The 13,694-nt window shown below is 56.0% G+C and overlaps 2 protein-coding genes and 1 long non-coding RNA gene across 4 annotated transcripts in view; 1 reads left to right on the top strand and 2 right to left on the bottom strand.

The window, feature by feature from the left end:
* Positions 1–1,376: 1,376 nt before the first annotated feature.
* LOC117867620 (fibrinogen-like protein 1-like protein) lies at positions 1,377–6,454 on the bottom strand. 2 transcript variants are annotated; one of them, XM_034752814.1, is made up of 4 exons: positions 5,905–6,452; positions 4,456–4,599; positions 3,617–3,679; positions 1,377–2,460 (listed from the first exon to the last, which is right to left on the bottom strand). In XM_034752814.1, the coding sequence occupies exons 1-4, from the start codon at positions 5,906–5,908 to the stop codon at positions 1,832–1,834; spliced, it is 840 nt and encodes a 279-aa protein (XP_034608705.1). In that variant the 5' UTR covers positions 5,909–6,452; the 3' UTR covers positions 1,377–1,831. The 2 variants fall into 2 exon arrangements, with proteins under 2 accessions (XP_034608705.1, XP_034608706.1); XM_034752815.1 differs by lacking the exon at positions 3,617–3,679 and having other exon boundaries at positions 5,905–6,454.
* A 967-nt stretch (positions 6,455–7,421) lies between these two features.
* On the top strand, positions 7,422–9,144 carry LOC117867621. The gene is made up of 3 exons (XR_004643450.1): positions 7,422–7,449; positions 7,855–7,950; positions 9,121–9,144. It is a non-coding gene; the product is annotated as an uncharacterized LOC117867621 (long non-coding RNA).
* Positions 9,145–12,544: 3,400 nt separating this feature from the next.
* Positions 12,545–13,694, bottom strand: part of PHF7 (PHD finger protein 7) — an 18,355-nt gene continuing 17,205 nt past the window's right edge. The window contains exon 8 of the mRNA XM_034752915.1: positions 12,545–12,637. Coding sequence (XP_034608806.1) covers positions 12,545–12,637 — 93 coding nt within the window. The remainder of the gene's footprint in view (positions 12,638–13,694) is intronic.

Below are 13,694 nucleotides of genomic sequence, written 5' to 3' on the forward strand. Positions count from 1 at the left end.
GGGGGGGGGGGGGGGGGGGGGGGGGCGGGGGGGGGGGGGGGGGGGCTAGAGCGGGGCCCCCCCCCCCCCCCGTCCTCTTTTTTGATTGTAGAAATATGGTAACCCTAGCAGACAGGCCCCAGGGTGTGGGGGGGATGAGCTCCCTATAGAGCAGCAGCAGCCCTGAGGGAGCAGGTAGCATCTCTGTGAGGTCGACCTTCGCTGTGGCCGGGGGTCGCTGCCTTTTGGAGCGCCAGGCAAGGAGGATGGGGAGGGCCTGGCTCCCGGCTCAGCCGGAGATTGGCTGAGGTGAACAGGCTCGAGCTGCGTGCCCCAGCCACAGCCGCAGCCGCCCCAGCTCCACTCCCTGCAGAAGGGTGACAAGACACCCTACCATGCCACCCTTCCTTCTGCGCTGCTGCTGACGGCAGCACTGCCTTCAGAGCTGGGTGCCCGGCCAGCAGCCGCCGCTCTCCGACTGCCCAGGCCTCCCCACACACATGGGTCCCACGGGCATGGACAGCCCCCTGACCACGGAGCCTCCCTGGACCATTGCACCCTGGGCGGTTGCCCACTCCCAAATCCAGCCCTGCTCATTGACTTTCAATGGGCTCTGTGCTCCTAAGTAACTCATGACCTTTGGAAAATCCCTTCCCCCATTTTTGCTTGTTGCTATGTGACTGTCCTACTGCGGCCAGCAAGCAACAGCCCTTATAGGAGACAGCCCCTGGATCTGTGACCTCTACACCGAAGCACGTGGCCAGGCAAAGCTGGGGGCAGAGCCCTGATTCTCAGGCTCAGGAGCGGCTCCGCCTGCTGTGGGAGTGGAATACACCCCGTGTCTGCCCCACAGGCTCTCTCTGGGTATTGTATCGACAGCAGGTAGCCCACAGTCTCCTCTCCCAGCATCCCAGTCTCTCCTCCCCCAAACGTGAGAAAGGACTGGTGGCCCAAGGAGTTACTTTCGGTGCAGTTGAGAGCAACAGGCCCATCCCAACAACCCTACACTAGGGCCTGATCCAACGCCCACTGAAGTCAATGGAAGATTGTCTGTTATCAACTGGCTTTGGACTAGGACCTACTTGCACACTTGGACAGTAATTCAAGGTACTGATTAAAGGGCCCCTCAGGCCACTGCTGCAGCTACCCAGATATCGTCAGACGTGCAGGCCTGGCTTTCAAATCCTGCTAGGCCATTGCCGAAAATTCCCTCACAGCAACCACAGACCCCTAAGACTGTGGGGCAAGGAACCCAGCCAGGTCTGCCAGCCCAACTCCCCCAAGGCAGGACGGCTGAGAATACTGGGAATGGATCTACGCAGTGCGGTGCCCACGAGAGCACAGCAGAGAGTAAGTGGCAGGGAACAGAAAGTTACCAACTGGGGCCACCACATTTCAAATGCCTTTTTAATGTGAAGCTTTAATCCCTGCTAATGAGCAGTAGAGCGGGTGTTGATAAAAACCCTTCTGTGTTTCTGGATTTCCCCACCCCTGTGACCTCTGGAACTGCCCATGAGTCTGAGAGCAAAAGACACTGAAAAGGCACTACGGATCCGAGGCATTTACTCTCCCCGGAGCTTCTACATCTGGATACTGCAGGTTTTGCAAATGATTCTTCTGATTACGAATATAACTAAGTCAAGTCAACGCAAAGCACAAGTGCCCAGCAGAGATTAGCTCGGAAAGTGCACGGAAGAAAAGAAAAGAGAAAGTTGCCCCATTTTGGATAAACATGATACTTCCCCCTCCGAGTTGGGTGTGAGGTTTGGCCATGACACACGCTGACCCTTTTCCCTCCCTTCGTGGAGCAGGGGTTGGCCTCACTGCAGACAGGAGGGTGGGGAAGGGGGGACTAACAGTAGGACGCTGGTTTGATGAGGATGGCGGAGGCTTGGCAGTTTCCACTACAGAAACTACCCCAAGTGATGCTCCCTTTGACGTTCAGTCGAACAGAATAACAAGCCGAGTACCACCAGCCCCCACCAGAGCTAGACGCACAGTTCCCACTGGAAGTGTCCTGATCCAGATCTTTAGCAGAGAACTTCATGTTGTCATGCACGGTGGTAGGATTGTTTGGGGCCATGGCGTCCCCTGCAGTCCCAGTGTAAGAGCCCAGCCTCAGCCTGTAGCCTTTGGACTCGTCTTCCAGACCGAAGAGGTTGTAGTCTGCGTATTTCATGGTGCCGGATGAATCGTGGATGACAAACCTGACCTGGTAGACCTTCTGCTTGGCGATCCGATAGATGTACTCCGTCCCCAGCCAGTAGTCACCGTGCACATTGCCAAAGCCGTACTTGTAGGTGCTCCAGGACTCAGCCCAGGTGATCTGTGTGTCGCGCCGGTTCCGCTGGAGGACCGTCCAGCCCTCGCTGGTGCTGTTCAAGTTACAGTAAACGACAATCTGGTGGAATCCTGTGGGCTGGATGACGAAGACGCCACTGACCCTGTTCCAGGTTATCTCGCTGCAGTCCTTGGGCCAGACTGTGCACAAGAGAGAGATCGCTTTCACTAAACCCCGTGGAACAGAACCCTGCTCAGCTCTTCCCACCCTGGGTCAGTGAGAAAGGGCCCCTCCGGTGTGCCACAGACAGCAGTGTCTGCACTGACACCCCACATGCTTTGCCAGCCCATTGTCAAAGAGGCTTCAACAATGGATGCAGACACTGAGCCCGAATCTGCTGGCACAGCCCTGGCATTAGGTCCTGTCACCCACTCCTGGGCAGTTTATTCTCTAACTAGCTACTTTGCACGTGCACACGTAGGTTTCCCAGAAGACAAACAGGCCCCTGTTCATACTCTGCAGGGGTTTTCGGGGAGGTGTTTAACACGGCAGACACGATGCGTGGGACACTGCGAGCTAACAGCACCGTGTGTCCTGTGGGGTGACTGTATCTTACAGCAGCGGGTTCTGCACCCCCTCAGCTCTCAGCAAACTCCTGTGCCAAGGGCTCTCCAACAGGGCGTGTGTGCTGAGGCCACCGACACCAGCTGCCAGGGAAAGGAGGAGGCTGTGGAGTCAAAGGATCTTGCCACTCATCCCAAATTTTGGCTGCAAACTCCCCACACCTGCAGTAGTGAGGGACACGGCCCAGTGGGTCACAGCCCTGGGTCCTGGATCCCACACAGTCTATCAGTGGTGCCACTTTTCCTGCAGAAAGATCATGACCCAAAGCTTCTCCTCTGCAGGACACGTTACAGCCTGTGTGTATCAAGCCCTTTCCCCCACACCCTCCCACCCTCTGCCATCAGAGTTCCTGCTCCCAGGGGCCTGTATAATCCCTGGGGATTCCCCTCTGGCCCGGTCAGACAATGCATCCCAATGCCTTGTTGTGCCCTGCAGGGAGAAGCTGTGTGAATAACTCTTGTTGTTCTTCATATCAGAGGGGTAGCTGTGTTAGTCTGAATCTGTAAAAAGCAACAGAGGGTCCTGTGGCACCTTTAAGACTAACAGAAATATTGGAGCATAAGCTTTCGTGGGCGAATCTTGCGTCTGATGAAGTGAGCATTCACCCACGAAAGCTCATGCTCCAATACTTCTGTTAGTCTTAAAGATGCCACAGGACTCTCTGTTGCTTCTTGTTGTTCTTGCATCTCATTTCTGCAGGGCGTGGATAGGTGAAGCGTGGGATACTCTTACCGTGGGCCTCTGGTAACTGTGGGTCACTGGCTCGGCTGTGCCGCAGGCTCCCTTTCCCCTGATCTGTAGGGACAGGAATTGGGAGATCCGCGTGACATGAGGGGTTGGCAGAGACTGTCTCCCAAGCACCAGAGAGTGTTAGCAGTGCATTCGCCTCCCCTTCTCCGTGTCCCTGAAACCCTCATCCAGGACAAACCGTTCTTCTGCCCACATTTCTGCAAACCCCCCTCACCGCTCTACCTGGCTTCTGTCTGCTCCCCTCCAGTCTGGCCCAAATGCAGCCACCAACCTCACCGCCCGCTCCCGTGGCTCTGCCCACACCACCTTGTGCCTTCCAGTCCCTTCCCTGGCTCTGCAGCTCCTCCTGCAGCAGCTTCCAGCCCCCGCGCCTCCTCTCGAGCTCTGCACAGCCCTGCCCTGCCTAGCTCGAGCTCTGTGTTAATTCTGCACCAGTCGCCCTGCTGCCCGAGCACCCCCATCTCATCCCATCTGCCCCTGCCTGGCTCAGGCCCACGCTGCACCAGTTCACTCCTCCACGCCCCCTCTGCTGCCCAAGGCAACCAGCACCTCCTGGCTTTGTCCCGTGCTGCTCCCTGCACTGCAATGGGCCAGGCCCTGTGCCCCCCCGAACCTCCCTCCCTCCCTCCCACCCCTCCCTCAAACCGCCAAAGAGCTCAGCGTGGTTTGAATAGAGAGCTATGGTTGGATTGTAATTTCTCCCAGTGGCTTCAGGCCTCCATAATCCCCAGGCAGCCAGTGAGTGACGTCCTGGGGCCCCAGGGCTGGCAGGGACCCCTAGGGCCAGGGGGGAGGGCTATAGAAGCAGACACATGACACACCTGCCTTCAGGTGCTTTGGGTGGATGTTCCGGATTGCATGGGTGGGTCCCTTTAAGATGTTCAGGTTGTGTATTTCCAGGGTGAGAACTGGGGCTGACAGGGCCAGCAGGCCGGCGAGGAGCAGGAGACGAGGGCACCGGGCAGCTGCAAAAGGGAAGAGCTGGTGAGAAGCTGGGAACACAAACCCGCCCTTCAGGAGCCGCGACTCCCTGTTCCCTCTGCCCGGGAACGGCACAACCGAGAGCTGGGACTGCTGGACCCTCCCGCCTCGCCCAGCACAGCCTGGCACTGCCGCCCTCGCCCGTCAGTCTGGCTCGGCAGTCGGCCACCGGCCAGGCATGCACGGGGCACAGAGGAGACGCTAGAAACCGGCGCCGTTGGGACAGAGACTCCCAGGAGGGGGGCGGGTGCTGAGGAGTTTGGGACTCGCCCTGGAGAAATGTTCCCGCCCCACAGAGACACCCCTGTGCCATGGAAATAACCGGGCAGGGGAGGGCGGGAGACTGGGTGAGAGAAAGGGAAAATGGAGATTGGGGCTGGGGGGGCACTGAGAGCCCTGGGGAGGCCTGAAGGGTGGGTAATGAGAGCCCCACGGACAGGGGGGTGAGGGGGCTATGGCCACAGAGCCGCAGGGAGGGGAACCCTGAGGTGTGGGGGCTGGGTGGGTACTGGGAGTTCCTCCTGAAGGGACGGGGGTTGGCCATGGTCACTCAGCCCCGGGGTGTGGGAGGGGGATCGGGGGGGGGCACTCACAGCCCCAGGAGGTGGGTGGGGAAGGGCACACAGGATTTCAGGAATTCCCTGGCAGTGAAGAGCTGCTGGCGGCAGGGAGGAGCCAGCCGTGACAATCCCCACTTGGGGTCCCTGGCTGGGCTAGTGGCTATGGGGGCCCGTGGCCAAGCTGCAGCGGAAGGTGACCTGAAGGAAATGCCTTGGCCTCGGCCTCCGGCTAGGAAGGGCTTGGGCCAGACAATGACCCACCGCGCAGTGTCCCAGCTCCCTGCCCCACACCTGCGGGGCACGGCCCCTCCTCTGTAGGGAGGTTGGCATGTACCTTAGTGCTGCTTCCTCCATCCCCAAAGGCCTCTCCCAGCCAGTCTCTGGCAACCCCTGCCATTCAGTACGCACATTACCCTGCTGTGACATACCTGGGGGGGGGGGACCCCTCGGGGATGAGGGGGCTGTCACACAGCTGGGCAATTTAACCTGGCTGGGCAGGGGTGACTGTCTCCCTGGAGCTGGGGTCTCAGCCCAGGTGTCTCTCTGCCCTTGCCCCCAGTTGCCCTGGGCGAGGTGGGAGCGCCCCACGTTGCGTTCCAGCCCCACATTCGCACCCACAAGTGCTGGTGGGTTCCAATCCCAGCTGAACACGCCCACCCGGCCCTAGTGCGGAGCAGAAGGGCCCAGCGCTGCCCCACAGACCCTCTGGCTCTCCGAGCCCGCTCTTACCCATCACCGCAGCACGTCTGGCCCAGGCTGAACGCTGCTGCTCTGTGCAGAGAGGCTGGCACTTCTCGCTCCTGCCGTACGAGGGGCAGGTGCTGCTACCGACTGCTCCCCCTAACCCCGCCCTGCTGCGCTCTGGGGATGCTGCCCTGCTGTGGAGCTCTCAGGTGTCTTGAACTGGAATTTGTTTGGAGAGAAACTGCTAAGGAGCCTTATCAGCCCCGAGCAGAGAGTACCTGGGAGCCTGCCTGGGTCGGGCGGGTCTGGTACAGCCTCCCCCCAGATAAGGCTCTTCCCTGGACCTGCCACCCATTGGAATCTGGAACGATTCCCTCCGAGGTAACACCCGGGGCAGCCAGGGCAGGGCAGGGCACGGCCTGCTCCCCTGGAGCGTTAGGGCTTTCAGGAGTCAGAGGTGTCAGCGGAGCAGGTTGTACGTTAAAGCAGCGAAGGCAGTTGGGGGGCAGAGGAATTGGGTGCTTTGCCATTGCACTTGATCAGCTCAATTTGAAAATTCTTTCAAAGGAAATCCAGATGTATACACCTGACTGGGGTACATGTACACACATACACACGCACACTCACATGTGCACACACTCATGTGCACATACACGTACACACATACATACGCACATGTACACATACATATATATACAGACGTGCACATACACGCACACACGCTATCCCTGGAGCGCCCCAGGATGCGACTGACGGGCTGGCTGGCTATTATGGAGGCACAAAGGGGTTGGGAGAAAATAATCAAGAAGAACTTTTGCTGAAAATGCAAACCTAAGCTGGAAATCTGTGCAGGGCTGGGCTCAGCGAAAATGATCTTTTGAGCTGCTCTTATTAACCGTGGTCCTGTACTTCCTGGTTTGCGTCCGACCCAGGCAGGAGACTGGGCTGCTCTCAGCTGTAGAAGCCATTGGAATGAGCCAGGTCGGAATGAGCCAGGCCCTCAGAGCCTTCTGCCACCAATCGCCCCAGCAGTCACTGATCCACACCAAACCACGTCCTTCCAGTCAGGCAGTTTCATATGCACACGGCAAACCCTTGGTTTGCCACTCAGACACCACGGTGATGGGCACAGTAAGGGCCGAGAGACGCTAAACAGGCAGACAGACAAGGAAATAGTGGCCCTGGCTACAGGTGTGTGTGTGGTGCAAACGGATGAACACCAGTTGCTGGCTGAAGGCACAACCTTAATTCCCGCATCTCCTGTCTGACAGCTATCATTCGCTTGGCAGCCTGAGCTCCGATTTCTAACGCAGCGTTTTGCTCTGGTCTATTATGGTTCTCATGTCGGGGGGCGCCTTGGCCCCTGGTATCAGGAGCGGTGCTAAGGAGGCTGCTTTTCAAAGGTCCTTAAGTAGAGTTGCCAACTTTACTTGCACAAAACCAAACGCCCTTGACCCAACCCCTTTCATGCCCCTTCCCCAAGGCCCCACCCCCACTCACTCCAGCCCAGCCCACCTCCCTCAGTCGCTCGCTCTCACACCCTCACTCACTTTCACTGGGCTGGGGCTGGGGGTTGGAGTGCAGGGAGGGGTGAGGGCTCCGGTGGGGATGCGGGCTCTGGGATTCGGCTGGAGATTAGGGGTTTGGGGTGCCAGAGGGGGATCCGGGCTGGGGCAGAGGGTTGGGGTGCGGACTCTGGGAGGGAGTTTGGGTGTGGGAGGGGGCTCAGGGCTGGGGTACGGGATTGGGGTGCGGGTGGGGGTGTGGGGTCTGGGAAGGATTAGGGTACAGGAGGGGTTTCCAACCTGGGGCAGGGGGTTGGGGTGCCGGGTGTGAGGTCTGGGAGGGAATTTGGGTGTGGGAGGGGGTTCCGACCTGGGGCAGGGTTTCTGGGTGCGAGCTCCGGCCAGGCGGCGCTTACCTCAGCCAGCTCCTGGTCAACGGCACACCGGTGCTAATGCAGCCTCCTGACCCCTGGTCTCCCTCCGCTGGCAGGCTCTGAGCAAGGCCTGCCCAGAGAACATGGATGACGAGCTCTCGATCCTGCTGACAGCACCCCCCAGCACAGACAAACTCCAGCACATCTTGGAGGTGAGCAGAATGGGGAGGGGCCGCAGGGGTTTTACCTTAGCCCTGGGGACTCCCAGAAAGAAGAGACTGGAAAATCCATGTTTCTATTGGATCCTTCCGAGTATGCATTCGTGATGTAAACTCACTGGGTGATCTTGGGGTAACTCACTTCCCCCTTACGGCATCAGTCTTCTCCACTATCAAATCTACACTGGGGAAGAAGGACAGAAGCCCCGACAACCACCTTCACCTCTGGGTGTCTGGTCCTGGGAGCCGAAACCAACTGGACTATCTGCCCCATCTCCTAAACTGCCCTGTCTTTCCCTCCTAGGGCCTTGTCCTTAGTGCTCAGCCTGGCCCCTTCCCAGCTTGTCCCTGACCTTCAAAGGACTCTCCAAGCCCCTCCCATGCCTGCTTCCCTTGGGGTCTCTCTCCTGGCTGAGCACAGGCTGCCCTTCTATCTCTCAGCAGGCCTGGGTCCTAGTCACAGGCTGCATCTTGTCACGTGACCCCCACACTTATTCCCTTGGCCCTAGGGAGCTGCATCACCTGGGCTAGGTGCAGTTGAGCTCCAACCCCTTTCCTGGCCATCTCACCCAGGGACAGGTTGAAACTGGTAACCTGTGGGTAACAGTAACTGGTTGCTCCCAAAGGTGCTGAAGACACAATGGAAGAGGAAATCCTTTCGCCTGGATTGAAATTATTCCGACTGAAAGTGAATGAGAGAAAATAGGTCCAGAGTTCTCTTCCTAGCAGCAGAAAATGTAGCGATTGATAGAGGTTCAGGTCAGAAAAGACCATTCTGTGCATCTAGTCGCCCCTCCCGTATAACTCAGGGCCTAGAATGTGACCAAGTGGTTCCTTCAGCCAACCATAGCATGGGACTGAGCCAGAGCACGTCTTTTGGAACGACATCCACATGCAGGAGAGCCAGCTGGCTACCAGAAAATCTCTCTTCTGCAGTGACGTGGGGTTAAGGAACACGGGGGAAAAGACATGGAGGCTGTGACTAAAGTTAGAGCAGCAAGGCCAGGAAAACCAGGGTTAGGTCCCAGGCCTGGCTATCAGATCTGCTGTTTTCAATTCCTGGCTTTGGGACCATAGGCGAGTCTCTGCTCCGCTGTGTGCCTCGGTTTCCCCAGCTATCAAATGGAGCTAATCAAGGTTTTGTTTCTTCTCCCCATTTTACAGGGTGGGAAACCGAGACACGGTTGGGACCTGTCTACACTACAGGTCTGTCGTGCGTTTGTAATCTGCTGACCCCCACATGTTGTTCAGAGCCTATGGACAACACAGCTCCTAAAGGTACGTTTGTTCTGTGCTTATCCCCTATGTACCAGCAGGGCTGGACGGCATTTCTCACTGTGATGTGGGGAGCAGGTCCTGAGTACTAAGGGTCTGAAGAAGCTCTCAAGGACTAATTTTTTAAAATAATTGTTGGGAGAAAACATACAATCACTGCGGATAAGATTAGGGGGTGACAAAATACAGGCAGAGTGGTAATTCCTGATGGGGAGAGGGCAGTGATACAGAGCGATCTGGCTCATTCGGCCAGCTGGACCCATTCAAAGAAAACAAGTTTGAGCAGAGCCCAATGCAAGGTCCTATACGTAGCCACAAGGCACGCCGGCCACACCTCCAGAATGGGGACGTGTATCCAGGAAAGCAGTGACTCTGAAAAGGATTTAGGGGCCAGAGTGGAGAAGCCACTCAACATGAGCTCCCAGTGTGATGCTGTGGTGAACAGGGCTAAAGCCATCATTAGACGTAGGAGCAGAGCCGTGAGTAGGATAGGGAGGTGACACAGCAGCAGTGAGACTGCTATTGGAATACTGCCTCCAGTGTTGGTGTCCTCCTTTGAAAAAGATGGTCCTAGAAATTGGAGCTGGGGCAGCAAAGAGCCACCAAATGTTCTGAGGGCTGGAGAAAAATGCCTTCTAGTGAGCTATTGAAAGAGCTCAACCTGTTTAGCTTATCAAAAGAAGATTGAAAGGTGACTTCACTGAAGTGTTGAAATGCCTTAATGGAGAGAAAATATTGGGTATTAAAGGGCTCTTTAATCGAGCAGAGAAAGGCAGAGCAAGACCCAATGGCTGGAAGGTGAAAAGAGACAAATTCCTATGACAAATAAGGCACAAATATTCAACAGCGAGGATGATTGAACACAGGAAGAAGCTACCAAGGAAAGTGGTGGATTCTCCATCTCTTGATGTCATTAATAAAGACTAGATGCCTTTCCGGAATGTGTTTGCCCCAAAAGTAGCTATTGTGGTAGACAGGAGGCCTGTGATATGCAGGGGGTCAGATTAGATGCTCTAACGGTCTCTGCTGCCCATAAAGTCTACTCATTTCTGAGAAACCGAGTGTAGCATTGGGTGTAGCCTCTGCTTATTAAACAATCAGTTTGTCAGCACCTGTAGGACAATTTGGTTCTTAGGACTAGTGAGCATGGACTTGTCAAGAACAAATCATTCCAGACCAATCCTAGCTCCTTCTTTGGCAGGGTTAGGGGCCTAGTGGAGGTGGGTAAACAGTAGATGTGATCTATCTTGGTGTTAATAAGGCTTTTGACACAGTCCCATAGGACATTCTCACAAGCAAACAGATGCTGCTTAGCACTGTCAGAGCAGCTTTTGCTGGGGGATTCTCCCAGCACTTTCCAATAGTGGGAAAGTATGAAATCCCCATTTGCCTGCTGGGGACAGAGCCTAGAGGGGGCAGCAACTTACCCCAAGTCCCACAGGTCAATAGGAAACCAGCAATGGAACCCAGGAGTCCTGACTCCCAGTTCCCTGCTCCAATCACTCCAGCGGAGCACACTCCCTCTCAAAACAGGGGGACCGGACATGAGGGCCTGGTTGTAATTGCCAGCTGTGGGAGGGAGTGTGCAGCAGTGGTTAGTGAAGGGGCCTGGAAATAAGGACTGCTGGGTCTATTGGAGAGTGTCACTAGGAGCAGTGTATAAGATGAGGTGTCCTATCATGTTTACTCAGATCAGATTAGGACATAATAGAATGGCTGAAATCGTTTATTTGATTTGTATTGTATTATTTTGCAATTGTTAAGAGCAGCAACTACTTAGCTCAGACTGAAGCATCTTATCTAATTTTTGAGATCTAAGTGTCTCCTCTTTGAGTGCGATGAGACAATTTAACACATTGTGACAAAGAATTTTCATTGCCACTTGTTATGATTTCAAGAAACAAACTGGTTTAGTTTGAATAGGATTTTCGGTCAGAAACGGTTTCAATGAAATTTCCAAACCATCTCGATTCCTGGGCTCTATCTCTGCCTTTCGGGGGAGGCGGGGTTGCTGTCTGTTAGAACAGGAGTCTGATTTGGATAGGGATAGAGACCTCTTCAATGTTTTTAATGAAGTAAATACTAATGGGAATTGTGTGATCATGGGAGACTTTAACTTCCCAGATATAGACTGGAGGACAAGTGCTATTAATATAATAGGGCTCAGATTTTCCTAGATGTGATAGCTGATGGATTCCTTCACCAAGTAGTTGCTGAACCAACAAGAGGGGATGCCATTTTTGATTTGGTTTTGGTGAGTAGTGAGGATCTCTTAGAAGAAATGGTTGTAGGGGACAGCCTTGGTTTGAGCGATCATGAGCTAATTCAATTTAAACTAAATGGAAGGGTAAACAAAAATAGATCTGTGACTAGGGTTTTTTTTTTTTCAAAAGGGCTAACTTTAAAAAATTAAGGAAATTAGTTAGGGAAGTGGATTGGACTGAAGAACTTGTGGAACAGATGGATCAGACTGAACAGGTTCCAAACCTCTCGGAGGCTCTTACCTTCTAAACAGGGACATCTGTTTTCTAGTAAAATCAGGAAAAAGAAAGGAGAAAACTCAAAAGAGGTTCCTCCTGGCGCTCACGTACGTGACCCCTAATGCTCTCTCAGTCCTCAAAGAGAGACCTCGAGAAGGAGACTTGCTGAAGGAAAGCTACAGGGGACTCAGAGGTTTCCCTGGCCCTGCGCCCCTGTCCTGCCTGGCTGATGTCAGCATCTCTCTGTGAGGTCACCACCTCCCCAGCACCTTTGGCCAATAGGCTGAAGTCCTGCAAAAGGCCTTTGTGATGTCACTGCCACACCCACCCATCCCCTGCAGTGCTAATGTCCTGCCGCAGGCCAGACCCTTTGGAGGTTTGAGCTACTCCCTGTGGATCACCCCACTCAATGAGTGTTCATTCTAGGAAGCAAGCCGGCTAGACAGTAAAACAGCAGAGGCTGCTCCCAATGCTACACTCGGTTTCTCAGAAATGAGTAGACTTTATGGGCAGAAGAGACAGTTAGAGCATCTAATCTGACCCCCTGCATATCACAGGCCTTTCTGCACCATATGGGGCAGGCAGAGCTCTGCCTGGGCGCAGGGGGAATGGGATGGGGGTAGATCAAGGAAAGGGGGGAGGGGAATGGGTGTGAGGGAAAGAGCTCCTGTCCCAGATGAAGGAATTTGGGGGCAGAGGAAAGGACCCTGCTCCATAGAGAGGGAAGAGGGTTTCTGTGAGTGCCAGGGGGCTCCATTTCCCCTTCCACTAGCTCCCCATTTACAGAGAGCCAGAGCAGTACCTGCAGCAGAGAGCGGGAGTTACTGGTGGCCTCAGAGGCACAGGCCCTGCAGCGCCTCGGGCACCTGGCGCAAGTGCCGCATGATACGGAGCTGGCGCATCACATTGGCCGTGACGTCCTCCTGCTGCAAGGGAACGAGAACCTGTCTGAGACTCAGACGCCTCCGAGGAATCAGGGGGATTAACGGCCCCTGGAACCAGCAGCATTTCCACCCAGCCCCTGCCCACCTCTGAGGGATGGATTCCCCCTCCTGACCCCCAGGATGGAGTCTTGTTGTCCTTCCTAGTGACCTCCAGTGGCAACCCCCCTCCTTGTACGGGGAGCTCCTGCCACCTCCCCCTCAGTGCCCCTGACAGCTGTTCCACCTCCAATCCACAGCTCAAGTTCGCAGACCCCTCTCCTCCAGCCCCACCCAGGTTGGGTAGGGAGGGGACTGTAGCGGGGGGTCAGGAGGGATTCTGGCAGCAGTGAAGTGGGATGTGGGGAGGTTGAGACCTTTCCCCAAGTCACCCCAGCCACTAATGCGGAAGCCACAGGATGGCAGCCCTGGTGAATGGGACGGATCGACAGCCCCTGCTGACTAGGGTTACCATATGTCCGTTTTTTCCCGGACATGTCCTGCTTTTCGGCAATCAAACCCCCGTCCGGGGGGAATTGCCGAAAAGCCAAACATGTCCGGGAAAATGCCGGCCGGGCACTTCCCCTCCCGCGGCTGCTCTGCTCCGCTCCTCCCTTCTCAGACTTTAAGAGCCGAGCTGCCCGAGATAGCGCTACTGGCTTCAGGCAGCCCCCACTGCCTCCGGACCCCGAGCCACGGGCCAGGCACTTCCCTTCCCGGGCTCCAGGTGAGCTGCTCCGCTCCTCCCCTCTCCGACTTTAAAAGCTGAGCTGCCCGAGCTAGCGCTACCGGCTTCGGGCAGCCCCCCCTGCCTCCGGACCCCGAGCTGCCGGCCAGGAACTACCCTTCCCGGTTCTAGCTGCTCTGCTCTGGCGGCTCGGGGGAAGCGCCTGTCGGGGGTGCAGGGTCTGGGGGCTGCCCGGCAAACCGTGAAGCCGGTAGCGCTGGGGAAGCCCTTTCCCCATGGCTGGGAGTGGGAGGGAGGAGGAGGCGGAGTTAGGGCGGGGGGAGGGGCAGAGTTGGGGCGGGGCTAAGGGTGGGGAAATGGGCGGGGCCAGGGCCC

Source organism: Trachemys scripta, chromosome 18 (genome assembly GCF_013100865.1).
Source record: "Trachemys scripta elegans isolate TJP31775 chromosome 18, CAS_Tse_1.0, whole genome shotgun sequence".
Taxonomy (NCBI): domain Eukaryota; kingdom Metazoa; phylum Chordata; order Testudines; family Emydidae; genus Trachemys; species Trachemys scripta.